Source organism: Carcharodon carcharias, chromosome 1, assembly GCF_017639515.1.
Source record: "Carcharodon carcharias isolate sCarCar2 chromosome 1, sCarCar2.pri, whole genome shotgun sequence".
Classification (NCBI taxonomy): Eukaryota; Metazoa; Chordata; class Chondrichthyes; order Lamniformes; family Lamnidae; genus Carcharodon; species Carcharodon carcharias.
In genome coordinates this window covers 134,538,462-134,554,195 of record NC_054467.1, presented here as the reverse complement: position 1 = coordinate 134,554,195, position 15,734 = coordinate 134,538,462, and the positions used below count along the sequence as shown (strand labels likewise).

At 42.0% G+C, this 15,734-nt stretch overlaps 1 protein-coding gene across 9 annotated transcripts in view; it reads left to right on the top strand.

The window, feature by feature from the left end:
• Positions 1-15,734, top strand: part of arap2 (ArfGAP with RhoGAP domain, ankyrin repeat and PH domain 2) — a 461,240-nt gene that overhangs the window by 152,348 nt on the left and 293,158 nt on the right. For all 9 annotated transcript variants that reach the window (XM_041205604.1, XM_041205793.1, XM_041205626.1 and 6 more), the window contains one exon: positions 9,791-9,860. In XM_041205604.1, the coding sequence (XP_041061538.1) occupies positions 9,791-9,860 (70 nt within the window). The remainder of the gene's footprint in view (positions 1-9,790; positions 9,861-15,734) is intronic.

Here is a 15,734-nt window from a genome sequence, read left to right as displayed (position 1 = left end):
TGACCATGCTTTCAGCTGCCTGGGCCCTAAGCTCTGTAATTCCACCCCTGAATTTCTCTCTACTTTCCTCCTTTAATACTTAAAGCTCCTTAAAACTTGCCTCTTTGACCAAGCTTTCGGTCATCTGATCTAATAAGTCCTTATGTGGCCCATGTCTAATTGTGTCTGGGGATGTTTTACTATGTTCGAGGTGCTATATAAATACAATTTGTTGTTGTTTGTGAGTAGTGCCAGGTTGCTGCTGCGGCCAGGCAGGAGAGCAAAGCTGCTTATTTTCCTCTAGAGTGAGTATTGAATCGCAAAACAAACAAAAAAAAAAATGCCTGGATGCCCACTGGGGAGTAGATGGTAGAAATTGTTCTTAAGAAAGTTGGTAGTATACAGGTCATGGAATAACCAACCTGCTGAAACCCAAACAGGATTTTTTTTCGCCAAGTCTTTAGCAGCAGGTGTCTGATGGTAAACTCACATCACCATGAGGGCTACCTTTTTAAAAGCAGCATATTCCAACTGTGACATCTAGAGAATTGAGACATTTTTAAGTGGAACTAATGTTCTCCATGATTCACTTTTCCCAGTGAGCTGATATTCCAAATAAAATTGTCAGTAAAGAAGCCATTTAAGTAATCAACTTCTGTTGCTTATACTCTCCTCAAACGTCTTCAATGTCTCAAAGTTGTTGTGCAGTTACCAAAACATCACAAGCAATTGTTATGGAAAGGGTTTCAGAAAGGGATGGAGGAGATAATGACTCATATTTTGGGTCGAGTGAAGAGGAACCCTATTGATTATTAGTTCACTCCATGGGTGGACTCAGTTGTCTCTATCAAAGCTGCTCTTTGCAACTTTCCATCAGAAGTTTTGGGGAATACCAAATGGGCAAGTTTATTGCTTTTGTAGGACATTAATTGCAGCAAGATCTGGACAACAGTCAGGCTCAACATTCATTAGCAGTGTTGGGAAATAGAGTTGGTTTTAAGTAAGTTATATGTTTATTTGGAGGTGTTAGGAATAAGGTACATCTTTAAGTTTAAGTTTAATTTGCATTTCTGTATTTGTGGGTTAAAAGGATGAAACCTTAGTTTTAGTTTCACTTTAAAAGATGCCTGCATTTTAATGAGATTTCATGACTCTTGAAGGGGAATTAAATCAAATAAAGAAGAAAAAACTGCTGTTGCCTAGCAACAGGGGTAGAGAGAAAGAGAGAGAGAGTGAGAGAGGCCCCACACAGGCAAAGAAACCAAAAGCAGTTTGAATGTCAATGTGCTCGAAGGTTGAACGGAGCTTCCAGTAGAAGCAGCATAGAAGAGGGACAGATAACAAGTCCCAAATTAAAGTTGAAGCCAGCTGCCAGGTGAAGCTGGACAGGAGGGAGCTGTAGGAAGCAGGTTTCCCCAAAGAACAGAAGAAAAGGGGTCCTGAGAAGACCTTCTAGTCGAAGGGAATGAAAAGGAATTTAGAAAAGGTCCTGTTAGGTGAAGTTAAGACTGAAGAGCAGAGGAAGTCGCCAAGCTTAAAGGGAGAAGTGACAGGATGCAGATTTAATGCAGTATAGGCCTGCGAGAAAATAGAAGATCCAAGGAGACAGCTGAAGGCCTGTGACTCTTTACCATGGGCATGTGAAGTAGTGGTGTTCTGATGGCATGGTTGAGGCAGGGAGGGAGTGTGTGGAAGAAAGCTTGAATGCATGTGGCGATCCAGCGGGAAGGAACATTGGAAGGAGAGTTTGAAACTGTGGAGGTGGGCCCTTGTGGAAGGCATCTGAGAGAAATAATTGTTTGGGAGAAGATTCCAAAGCAAGTTCTTCGAGGATGGAGATTGAAACCCCTGTGTGAAAGATGGAATTCAGTGGGACTGGTTGGCTCACAGTGTGACAAGTGTCTGGGGAGAGTTGAGGATAGATCCATATCACCTGTTCGGGATGGCACCTGTCACTTGGTTTTAGAGTATGGTGTGTCTGACCACAGGGTGCCTACTGGTTTACATGAACTGTGTACTTACTGTGAACTTTAGAGTATAAGATAGCTTTTGTAACTTGCGTTATCTTTATAAATCTGTATGTATCTGTAAAGGTATAGTTGGGATGAAGGAGCATTGTAATATAGTTCATTTTGTTTAATAATTATTTTATTCTTTTGTTAAAAATTCATCAACTAACTCCTGTAACTCTGTTCAGCAGTCACTCTCCATCTATCTAAACAAAAATTAAAAGTTAGGATCTATCAAGCCAGGTTCCACCCTGGGATCTGACTTGTCCAGTAGTAACATCAGCTGGGGTCATAACAGTAGCAAATAATATGCGTGCCACACAAGTGCCAAGCAATGATCATCTCCAACAAGAACAACTCTAACCATCTTCTCCCTGACATTCAATGGCATTACCATTGCTGAATCCCCCAATATCAATATTCGGGGGTTACCATTGACCAGAATCTAAACTGGACTAGCCATATAAATACTGTGGCTACAAGAGCAGGTCAGAGGCTGCGAATTCTGTGGAGAGTAACTCACCTCCTGACTCCCCAAAGCCTGTCCACCATCTACAAGGCACAAGTCAGTAGTGTGATGGATTACTCCCTACTTGCCTGGATGAGTGCAGCTCCCACAACACTTGGGAAGCTCAGTACTTTCCAGGACAAAGCAGCCCACTTGATTGGCAATTCATCCACCACCTTCAACATTCACTCCCTCCACCACTGATGCACAGTGCCAGCAATGAGTACCATCTGCAAGATTCATTGCATAAATTCACCTAGCTCCTTAGGCAGCACCTTCCAAACCTGTGATCTCTACCACCTAGAAAGACAAGGGTTGCAGGTGCACAGGACCACCTGGAAATTCCCCTCCAAGCCACTCACCATCCTGACTTGGAAATATATCACTGTTCCTTCACTGTTGCTGGGTCAAATTCCTGGAACTCCTTCCCTAACAGCACTGTGGGTGTACCTACACCACATGGACTGCAGCGGTTCAACATGGCTGCCCATCACCACCTTCTCAAGGACAACTAGGGATGGGCCACAAATGCTGGTCTAGCCAGAGATGCCCAAATGTTTTAAAAGATTCAAAACAAAATTATCAGTTTGAGACAGCACTTTTGGCTTTTCAGTAAGAATGAGCAATCCATTTTGTGCAATTTTTCTCCACTAGGTGTAGCTAATGAGCTGTGTATATTAACCAACAGCTTTGTGGTAAAAATCAAAAACAACATTTTGTTGCATTAATCTGTATTGGCTTTTCGACTATTTTTGCAACTGACATCCAGAAGAAAAGTGGGACCTGTAATATTAACGACTATTAAGTATTTAATTATCAAATGATAAAAGATGATTTGTTGTTTCCAGTGGACATCAAAAGCCTGAAATTTCATAGACAAAAGCTGTTTTTTCTCCATAATTAACAACCTAATTAAATTACATTTTTAGAAAACACATATTTCAAAGCTGCACATTTTAAACTTTTTTTTAGCAGGTTATTAATTACAGAGGGAAAAAAAGACATTCTCCCTTTTTTGGGAGGGGGTGTTTTGAATGATTAATTCTGGCACTTTTGGAGGGTAATTTGAAAGATGGGCCAATTTTTCAATGCCCCGATCATCTGTCTATAACTAAAATGGTTTGAGAACTTGTTTTTTTTTATTGAAGTGCTGCAAAAAATCTGGAGATGTGTTACATTTGATAATTTTCACAGGCACCCTGTCCAATCCAGTCATGTGAGACTTATTTTTAAACATTTAAACCATTCAGTTTTGTGTTTGAAAATGAAAGTTTTGATAAAGAGATGAGAATTGCATATGTCACCGTGTCATTGGCATGGCAAAATAAGATTAACTGGGGAATACAAAGTATGAAAGAAAGGTTGTTTCTGCCATCCGGCACCAACTCTGTTTGACAATTGTGACATTTGTTGAAGTGTTCAGCGCAATGTTCCCTCTAAAGTGTACAGCTACACAGCAATCTGGAACTTAACACGCAGGGAACAAACGGGCTATGCACTACCAACTTTCCCTTTAAGATGCATGCATGCGGGGCCAAGGAGAAATCATGAAAGGATTGTGCAATGCAGTTATATGGGTCACGCATAGTAAAGGAAAATTAGCGAGAATGTTGGTTGATTAGCATCATCATTACCTGCACTGTTTGCGAATCAGTGATTTTAATTTGGAAAATACTTGACATTACACAGATTGCAGCATGCACTTTAGGCTGACATTAGAAAAATACCTGCCATTTATTTGCTAAAGTTGTAAACGAAAGAACTGTCTTAAAACTCAAGCCTCTGTTTTACTCTAACTTTCATTTGATGCAAAGCGGTTTGGCTGAGCAATACCAGAAAATCAGTCATTTGGGTGTTAGGCATTCAGGCCAGTGTGGTTTGGAAGTTAATTAAGGTGAGGTTTATAAGAAAACTTTTGGTAGGTAGATTTACATTGCTTGGGCTTGACATTGGGTATAGTGCCGCAGCCTGTTGCAAGCCGTATTTTGCGAGTGCTCAGACTCCATCTGAATCCTGGGTAACCTTCTAACCTTATTCTTCAATGTTTTAAGTGTTAAGAAGACCTAGGGAGTTCTAAAACTTTCATAAATATCTGAATAAAAAAGGATGGTGAAAGGATGAACGATCAATTCAGGGCAATGAAGGCAATCTTCCAGTGGAGGCAGAGGCATGAGTACTAAATGAGTACTTTGCAACTGTTTTTAAAATAAGAACATGAAGTTAATATGTTAATGTCACAGTAGTGGAGAGGTGAAATATCAATATTAGATAGGACGCAACTAGAAAGGTACTCAGTGGATTGCGTCACTCAATGTTAACAAGCCACCAGGTCCAGATGAGATGCATCCTAGATTTCTGAAAGGAAAGCACGGTTTGAGAAAGTGGAATCTCTGATCACAATCTTTTTGATTCTCCTTGGATATAGGAGTGCAGGACTAAGGACTGAGGGTTGTACATGTTATATATCTATTTAAAAAAAAAATGGGAAGAGAGCGAGATTTGTTTACCACAGGCTAGTCAGTCTAAATCAATGGTGGAGAACTGCTAGAAATCATTGTCAATGAAAAATAAGGCTGTTTGCTTGTGCCACAGCACTAGAGGGAGCAATTGCTGTACATGCACAGATGTAGCATCAGGCTGTTTAAAGGGAGAGTTGCTTTTGAGTGCAGTTATCACTGAAGTATGCATTTTTTTTTGCAAGCTGATGTTGTTTAATGTTTCCTTTACAACAAAATCAGTTAACAGAAAAAGATTGCAACTACTCGGAGAGCAACCATTTTTATAGTCAGGTTCTCGTAATGATAAAAATGGATTTTTTTCCCCCAGCAACTAATTAGTTTGGCACAGAGTCAGTCTTGAAAACTAAAACTAATATGTTTTTAACTGTGGGCTTTCACCATTGGTTAAAAAAAAATACAAAAAGTATTTTGAACAAAATAGTTCAGAAAAAAAATCATCCAATTCAGGGTTCTGGTTTCAAGGACCCTGAGATTGAGAGCCCCGTTATCCACAACTGAGCTAACCAGGATATGTAGAATTTTGTTCACTTGTTCAACTTATTTCAGTAAATCAGAAGAAAAATATTGCTTTGTGGTTAAAGTTAAGTGTTAAACTGGCGTCTTTGAATTGTTAAAGCAAAACAACATGCACCCATCTTGGTGGGTGAATCTGCACATGCACCAGCATTTTGTGCCAACTGTGCATGCAGTTTTTTTTTTATTCATTCATGGGATATGGGCATCACTTGCTCAGCCAGCATTTATTGCACATACCTAATTGCCCTTGTTCAGAGTTAAGAGTCAACCACATTGCTGTGCGTCTAGAGTCACATGTAGGCCAGACTAGGTAAGGATGCAGATTTCCTTCCCTAAAGGACATTAGTGAACCAGGTTGGTTTTTACAGTATTCAACAATAGTTTCATGGTCATCATCATCAGGCTTTTAATTCCAGATTGTTATTGAATTCAAATTTCACATGGTGAGATTTGAACCTGGGTCCTCAGAGCATTACCCTGGGTCTCTGGAATACCAGTCTAGTGACAATACCACTATGCCACCACCTCCCCAGAATGGTCACCCAGCCAAATGTGGACAAGTTAGTAGAGGATCATCTGGCAGTACAGTCACTGATCAGAGCTTACCAGATACGGGAGCATCATGTTGCACAGCTGGACCCTCTAGAAATTCTGGATGCGGACTTGGAGTCGTCCATACCAGGTAACCTGGTCAGCTCCTCAAACAGACTTGACATCGCAGTCTGCAAGGAGCATCTGAAAAAGTTGACGGTAGGAGCATTTTATGGCCCAGATAAATCAGATCTTAACAAAGTCTTCCATTTACCCACCACTGCCTTCATTGGAGGCAATGGCCAGGATTTTCCCCTCGGTGATTTGGGGGCGGGGCCTGCTCGCCGAGGGGAAAATGACGTGGGATGATGTCAGGAGGAACCCCCGACATCATCCCGGTCTGTTTAAATCTTCAGGAAGGCGGGTGGACAGTGAAATCAGCTGTCCCCCCGCCGTCCTGTCAATGGCCAATTAAAGCCATTGACAAGCTAATTCACCTTTTTAAAGACCCTGCCCGTCCAACCTTCAGGCTGGCGGGCAGGCCAGGAGCCCCAGCGGGCTCCAGATTATCCATGAAACTTCATCCACTAGCGGGATGAAGTTTAATGTCCGTTTTTTAAAAATTTAATAAACTTTATGTGTTTCTTTTTAACATGTCCCATCTCGTGTGACATTGTCACATGAGGGGGACGTGTTAATAATTTTAATATTTCTCTATTTTTTGACTTTTCTTACCTGTCAGTAATCTCCCTGAGACAGGACTTTGCCTCAGGGAGCAGCGTGCATGCGCGAAAGAGCGCACTTTGACATTGGGGATTCCCCCCCAACCCCCGCACACTATCGTGAAGGCCGCTGGGCAGGCCTTAATTGGCCCGCCCATTCAAAATGGTGGCGGGCCCCGTTTCGGCAGCAGCGATCAACTGCCCGCCCGCTACCGAGCCAGTGGGACCCGCTAGCCCACCAAGGGCAAAATTCTGCCCAATGAAACTGTCCTTCCTCTCTGGGAGATCTTTTGATGGTTGGAGATGCCTTAGTGCCAGCACATTGGTGTTGAGTTCATGCTTATCAATGATCTGGAGCAGTGCCAGAGGAGCAGGCAGACGTTTGAGACTCCAAGTGCCATGCAGTAAACAAATGAAGAGAAACGCACCCTTTTGGTCAGGTTGAGGAGTTTCTGAAGAGGAAGTAGCCCGCTGAGAAGTGCTTTGGTGTGGAAGGCTGTGAGGTGCTGATCCCAGCACTGAAGACCATCGTTGACAAATCCTGTGAAAATGGTGTCGACAATTTCAACTGTTCCTGATGTCTTTCCTGATTGAGCTGTTTGAAATAAGAGAGAGGGTTGATCAAGGTGGTGCAATAGGTGTTTTACATTTATATATGGACTTTCAAAGATATTTGCTCAAGTATCAGATGAAAGACGTATTCGGAAAATTGAAGTGCGTGGTATTAAAGTGACTGCGGTTAGCTGGGTAAGTGATGAGGGGTAAGGGATAGGAGGGAGAGAGTAGGGGTAAACAGATATTTTTCTGACTGGAGAACGGGTCCCCAGGGGTTGGTACTAGGACCATTGCTTTTCTTGTTGCATACAAACTGAGATTTGGGTATAGGAATACAATTTTGAATTTTATGGATGTTACAAGGTTGCAATACAGTAATTAAGGAGCAGGATAGTAGCAGACTGCAGGAAGATGTAAGTAGACGAGTGAAACAGACAATCAGATGGCAGATTCAATTTGATGCTGGTCAGTGTGAAGTGGTGCATTTTGGAAGGAAAAACAGGGAAAGGTGGTACAATTTTATGTAGCACTAATTTTTGCAACGAAATGTAAGAAAAGTCGAGACAGACATTCACAAGTTTTTTGAAGTTGACAGGACAAGTTGAATACAAAAACAAATAAATCATATTGAACCTTAGCTGGAGTATTGTGTACAAGTGTGGGCACACATTTTTGGAGGATGTCAAGGCCTTGGACCATGCAAAAGACTGTTTACCAGGATAATATCGAGCATGTGAAGAGATTGGAGAAGCTGTGACTGTTTACCTTAGAGCAGAAAAGTTAAAGGGAGATTTAATAGTTGGTGTTCAAAATTCTGAGGGGTTTTAGAGAGCGCAAGTAAGAAATAACTGTTTCCACTGGCAAGTAGATCGATAACGAGAGATTTAAACAGATTGCAAAAGAACTAGAGGAGAAATAGGACATTTACTTTCACTCTGGGTTTTTAAGACCTGGAACATTATCTGAAGGGGCGGTGGAAGCAAATTCCATATAAATTTTTAGAAGACAATTAGATGTGCACTTGAAGAGAACCAGTTTGCAGGGCTATTGGGAAAAAGCTGGAGCATGGGATGAAATTGGACAGCTCTTTCAAGGAGCTGACACAGGCATGACAGGTCTAATAACCTTCCTCCATGCTGTAAGGTTCTATGATGTGTGCTGTAGTTCCAAATTCTGAGACAAGCAATTGCATAAGAATTGTTGGGATTTCTGATTGTCATGTGAATTGTATTTTTCAGCCAAGAACTGAAAAGTGCATGTTTTTCTGAAAATATTTCATCATATAATAAAATTCATTTTTCAATGCCCTAAACCCTTTTGCAGCTTGTATGTGACTGAAAAATAGGGGTACCTGATAGAAATTGAACAGCATAATTGATTTTATTTGTCTATTATCCCCAGGTTGATCCTGATATCTCTGGCTTAGATATTAAACAATCCTTTTACATATGCAACTTTAAATACATTAGCTAGTGTTTAAAGGATTGAGGGAGTTACCCACAATTTGAAATACGTGTTTAGTTATGAATATTATTATTTTATCTTAGTCCAAAATATGTTTATTCTGCAGATATTTGTTGAATCAACGTTGTTAATGGGTGGAATTTTACGGCCCCTTCCGCCAACGGGATTTTCCGGTCAGTGGACTATTGAATGCTTTGCATTTTCGGACCCTGTCCCTGCCGTCTCATGACCGTAAAATTCCACCCAATACATGTGCACTAGGCAGTAGGAAATCTATTGCTTATTAATGCTAGCAGATTTTTTTTCCATGGCCCTGAAATGATTCTTTCGGATGCTGATGTACCATATTATTGCAGTGTTTGTTTAAAATTCCTATCTATTATTTTAGTCAATGTGTTGACATATATTTTGCAATGAGGTTGAAGAAAAAAAAAACAATTGGCATAATGTAGTCATACTGCTTCCCTTTAAATTATGGTTTACTTCTACAGAGAAGGATTTCAGGCTAACACGCTAATGTCATACACTCTTGTCCCATGGATTAATTTCTAAACCCAAACCTTTTTCTTGGACAATTTCATGAACTATGAACATCCTTGCATAATAATAGTGATTACGTTACTGGGATTTCCAATGGTCATAAAAACATTTAAAATAGAGTCCGATTCAGCCAACTTTTCCCTCTGTCTTGGACTTTGTAATGTAAGAATACTTCCAAGTGAACCGTTGTCATTTTCTGTATAGTGAGTTTATTACCATATAATGATATTATATATTCATATTACTATTAAAACATCTTTCAGTTTTCACTGCAGTGGTCTCAGCTGCACCTTTTCATTTCTAACAGCAACATTTTTTTTGGCAACATAACAGATTTACCACAAACCTTGAAGCAATTCTTCTGTATTTAAGATTCACTATTGTATTTAACCAAGGATCAGTTGGCAGAATTTGGTCACATTGCTTTTTTTTTCAACTTTATTACAGGAATTGTGTGTTCCAGAAGCGATGGGTTAAGTTTGATGGAGAGAATTTGTCGTACTACAACAATGAGAAGGTAATGTTGATCTGAAATGGGAACCTGGTATAGAAGATCTGTGAAACCTATTTGAAATCCAAGTTTGTAGTTATCGCTGTGATAAATTGCATCAACCAGTGGAGGTATTGGAAATAGTGAGGTTTTTCACATCTAAGATGGTTTACGTATTTAAGAATATAGTTGGCTGGCAGTAAAATAATACATTAGTTCAATTTTTTTTTAAGAACCACATTCATCCTACTTTTAAGCCTTTTAAGATTGCTGGAGCATGAGATATAACCCGCTAATGATTCTCTTTGAATTTTCCCCTTTCCGCAGTGCAGCTGAAGTTGGGAACTCAATGGAGTATTTATTAGGGTGGGGGTGGTGGTTTTGGGGGGGTTTGGGTCGTGGGGGGGGAGGTGGTTGTGGGCTTTGGTGGGGGAGTGCAGTGGAATTTGATTCCCATCTCTCATTGGCACAAGCTAGTCATTACTCAGTTTGTTTTTAATGGGATCATAACCAACAGTGCAAAACTCATGGATGCCTCAAATCTCATTGCTTCCCATTGTATTCATTATTGCAAAGAATGCCAAATGTTTTTTGCTGATTACCAGATCTTGGTTTAAGTTGCTATAACAATGTATTATGGCACAATTGCTATTGGAGAGCAATGTTCATAAATGATGTTGACTGCATCTATGTAATGGGATCAGACTTGAAGGTCTAACTGGTACTAAAGCTGTGCTAGCTTTTTATGCAAAACACGTTAAATTGGATCTATGTTCCAGTGTCGAAAATACGCAACGTCTTTTCAAAATGGGATTGTTTAAGTGGCTTTTCCATAATTTTGCTTTTGTTGTAAGGTTTAGTAATTAAAAACGTTAATGGACTTGGAACAAATTCAATATGTCTTCATTATTTTTGAGAAAACATCTGCCCCTCTGGTGAAATTCAAGTCAGCTGTTTCCACTGAATTAATGTTGAACTTAATTGCTTTGGAAACATTTGGTTTCTCTACCCAATGAAATATGTAGTCACCTCACAGAATGATACAGGTTTATCAAAAGGAAAACTGCTTTTCTGAAAAGATGAGGATGGTGCTTTAGGCCACACTCTTTAATGTACAAGAGGAATGAATGTTGAGCTGTAGTCCTTGAGTAATGTGGACATAAGAGGATGTGGAGGGAATGGAGGGGAAGATGCAGGGTATGGATGGGGAAGATGGGAAGGAGAGGCCCTTAGCTTCTTCCTCGAACAGAGGCCCGAACAATCCCCATCCACCACTACTCTCCTCCGTCTGGCTGAACTTGTTCTCACACTGAACAATTTCTCCTTCAACTCCTCTCACTTCCTCCAAATAAAAGGTGTGGCAATGGGTACCCGCATGGGCCCCAGCTATGCCTGTCTCTTTATGGAGTTTGTGGAACATTCCTTGTTCCAGTCCTACTCAGGCCCCCTTCCACAACTCTTTCTCCGGTACATCAATGATTACTTCGGTGCTGCTTCATGCTCTCGTCGGGACTTGGAAAAATTTATTAACTTTGCTTCCAGTCTCCACCCCTCCATCATTTTCACATGGTCCATCTCTGACACTTCCCTTCCCTTCCTTGACCTCTCTGTCTCAATCTCTGGTGATAGACTGTCCACCAATATCCATTACAAACCCACCGACTCCCACAGCTACCTCGACTACAGCTCCTTACACCCTGCTTCCTATAAGGACTCCATCCCATTCTCTCAGTTCCTTCGCATTCGTCGCATCTGTTCTGATGATGCTACCTTCAAAAACAGTTCCTCTGACTTGTCCTCCTTCTTCCTTAACCGAGGTTTTCCACCCACGGTCGTTGACAGGGCCCTCAACCGCGTCTGGCCCATCTCCCGCGCATCCGCCCTCACCCCTTCTCCTCCCTCTCAGAAACATGATAGGGTCCCCCTTGTCCTCACTTATCACCCCACCAGCCTCCGCATTCAAAGGATCATCCTCTGCCATTTCCGCCAACTCCAGCATGATGCCACCACCAAACACATCTTGCCTTCGCCCCCCTTATTGGCATTCCGTAGGGATTGTTCCCTCCGGGATACCCTGGTCCACTCCTCCATCACCCCCTACTCCTCAACCCCCTCCTATGGCACCACCCCATGCCCATGCAAAAGATGCAACACCTGCCCCTTCACTTCCTCTCTCCTCACCGTCCAAGGGCCCAAACACTCCTTTCAAGTGAAGCAGCATTTCACTTGCATTTCCCCCAACTTAGTCTACTGCATTTGTTGATCCCAATGTAGTCTCCTCTACATTGGAGAGACCAAACGTAAACTGGGCGACCACTTTGCAGAACACCTGTGGTCTGTCTGCAAGAATGACCCAAACCTCCCTGTCGCTTGCCATTTTAACGCTCCACCCTGCTCTCTTGCCCACATGTCTGTCCTTGGCTTGCTGCATTGTTCCAGTGAAGCCCAACGTAAACTGGAGGAACAACACCTCATCTTCCGACCAGGCACTTTACAGCCTTCCGGACTGAATATTGAATTCAACAACTTTAGGTCTTGAGCTTCCTCCGCCATCCCCACCCCCTTTCTGTTTCCCCCTTCCTTTTGTTTTTTTCCAATAAATTATATAGATTTTTCTTTTCCCACCTATTTCCATTATTTTTAAATATCTTTAAATCTTTTATGCTCTCCCCACCCCCACTAGAGCTATACCTTGAGTGCCCTACCATCCATTCTTAATTAGCACATTCGTTTGGATAATATCACCTAACTTCGACACCTATGTGTTCTTCTGTTCTATTGTTGGTGACATCTTTTGATGATCTGCTTCTATCACTGTTTGTTTGTCCCTAAAACCACACCAACCTCCTCCACTTCTCTGTCTCTCTCTATCTCTCCGCCCCCCACACACACACCTTAAACCAGCTTATATTTCAACTCTTTCTTGGACTCGAACTCAAGTTCTGTCGAAGGGTCATGAGGACTCGAAACGTCAACTCTTTTCTTCTCCGCCGATGCTGCCAGACCTGCTGAGTTTTTCCAGGTAATTCTGTTTTTGTTTTGGATTTCCAGCATCCGCAGTTTTTTTGGTTTTTTTGGGGTTTTTTTGGGAAGGAGAGGAGTTGGTTGGGAAGCAAGGCAGAGAGAGAAGAAATACTTTCACCAGCGGCTTTAAAAACTGATTTATTGCATGTAACTAAAACTAATTAAAACAGAGGGGATAGAATAGCAATAGGTTCACAACTGCAAAATATTGGAAAGAATGACCTAAAAATTAACCCAGTGACTGATTTGAGAATGAACCAAGAGTTTTAAAAAAAATGGGGTGGAGAGGCAGTTGAGAATGTGACAAAAAACACATCAAAAGTCACATGCAAATGTCCATCCAATTTTCTTTTGAAATCATTGATTGCTTTTGCATCCACCACCCTCATCGGCAGCACGTCCTAGTCATTACCACCTGCTGCATAAAAAGGTTCATCCTCACATCCACTTTGTACGCCTTGCCCAAAATCTTAAATCTGTGCCCACTAGTGCTTGTACCATCAGCTATTTTATGGATCCCTTCTCAAGGAACCATACATCTCAAAATTGCAGCTTAATATGTTACTATGTTCTACATGTTAATTGTATGAATTAAGGTTAAGGATAAGCAGGTGGATGCTATGATAATTTGAGCACGCATAAAGATACACTATTGACACCAGGACTGGGTTGTAGAGTTAGGAGGTAATCATTTGTAATGTTTCACTTTGTGAATAAATCCAAAACTGAGTAAAGATCGACTTCTGGTCTCTTCCTTCACCAACTGGCTGTCAGAACTTTAACACTACACGTTCAATTGCTTTTCAGTAGATTGGCCTGTTGTTCAGGGCTATTGCTGTGAAGGCAGATGCTAAACAGCACTCTTTAAAATATAGTCAGAGTTGCTCCTGTTACTATAATGGATGTGGATTAAGTTGCTGACACCAGACTTCAAGTTGCTGACAGGGTTGCACTGGACAGGATTTAAATTACCACAGGGACTCCAGCGCTCTTAACTCGTAGCAGATCTTGGTGCTATTAAAATGCTCCTCTTAGTATATCATGCCAATATTGATCATTGAACCTAGTGTTGCAATGATCCCCTGATGATCCCCTTCCTACCTTTGCTTTTCTCTTATGCGTTCATGGGATGTGGGTGTCGCTGACTAGGCCAGCATTTATTGCCCCACCCTAATTGCCCTTAAGAAGATGGTGGTGAGCTGCCTTCTTGAACCGCTGCAGCTCATGTGGTGTCAGTACACCATAGTGTTGTTAGAGATTTTCTGGATTTTGACCCAGTAACAGTGAAGGAATGGTGATATAGTTCCAAGTCAGGATGGTGAGTGGCTTGGAGGGGAACTTGCAGGTGGCAGTGTTGCCATGTGTCTGCTGCTCTCATCCTTCTAGATGAGAGTGATTGTGGGTTTGGAAGGTGCTGTCTAAGGAGGCTTGGCGAGTTCCTGCAGTGAATTTTGTAGATGGTACACACTGTTGCCACTGCGTGTCAGTGGTGGAGGGAGTAAATGTTTGTGGAAGGGGTGCCAATCAAGCAGGCTGCTTTGTCCTGCACGGTGTCAAGCTTCTTAAGTGTTGTTGGAGCTGCACTCTTCCATCAGACTCCTGACTTGTGCCTTGTAGATGGTGGACATGCTTTGGGGAGTCAGGAGGTGAGTTACTCACTGCAGGATTCCTAGCCTCTAACCTGCCCTTCTAGCAGTGGTATTTATATGGCTATTCCAGTTCAGTTTCTGGTCAATGGTAACCCCCAGGATGTTGATAGCAGAGGATTCAGCAATGATAATGCCTTTGAACATCAAGGGCCGATGGTTGGATTCTCTCTTGTTGGAGATGGTCATTGTATGGCACTTGTGTGGCACGAATGTTACATGCCACTTGTCAGCCCAAGCCTGGATATTGTCCAGGTCTTGCTGCATTTGGACATGGACTGCTTCAGTATCTGAGGAGTCACAAATAGTGCTGACATTGTGCAATCATCAGCGAACATTATTTGACCTTATGATGGAAGGAAAGTCATTGATGAAGCAGCTGAAGATGGTTGGGTCGAGGACACTACCTGAGGAACTCCTGCAGTGATGTCTTGGAGCTGAGATGACTGGCCCCCAACAACCACAACCTATCCTTTGTACTAGGATAACTCCAACCAGTGGAGAGTCTTCTCCCTGATTTCCATTGACTCCAGTTTTGCTAGGGCTCCTTGATGCCACACTCAGTCAAAAGCTGCCTGATGTCAAGGGCAGTCACTCTCACCTCACCTCACCTCACCTCAGAAGTTCAGCTCTTTTTTCCAATGTTTGAACCAAGGCTGTAATGAGGTGGGTAATGTAGCAGCTGGGTGACCCAAACTGAGTGTCAGTGAGCAGGTTATTGCTAAGCAAGTGCCACTTGATAGCACCGTTGATGAACAATTCCATCGCTTTACTGACTGATGGTGTGGTAATTGGCCGGGTTGGATTTGTCCTTTTTGCATACAGGACATACCTGGGCAACTTTCCACATAGCCGGGTAGATGCCAGTGTTGTAGCTGTAATAGAACGGCTTGGCTAGGGGTGCGCAAGTTCTGGAGCACAAGTCGTCATTCCTGTTGCCAGAATATTGTCAGGGCCCATAGCCTTTGCACTACCCAATGCCTTCAGCTGTTGCTTGATATCATTTGGAGTAAATCGAATTGGCTGAGGTCAGGCATCTATTTTTACGTCAAAATAGTTGTCTAGAAATGAAGACCAAAACCAAGAAAGATTCCTTCAGACAGAGTTTTATTACTTGTCATAAAACTCAACACTGAACGAACTAATCTCAACTGTTATCTTTTTATACAACCAAATGGGTACCTCGTTAAACGCCCTAATAATTAGCAATTGAACTTCTTTAACTGTTTCC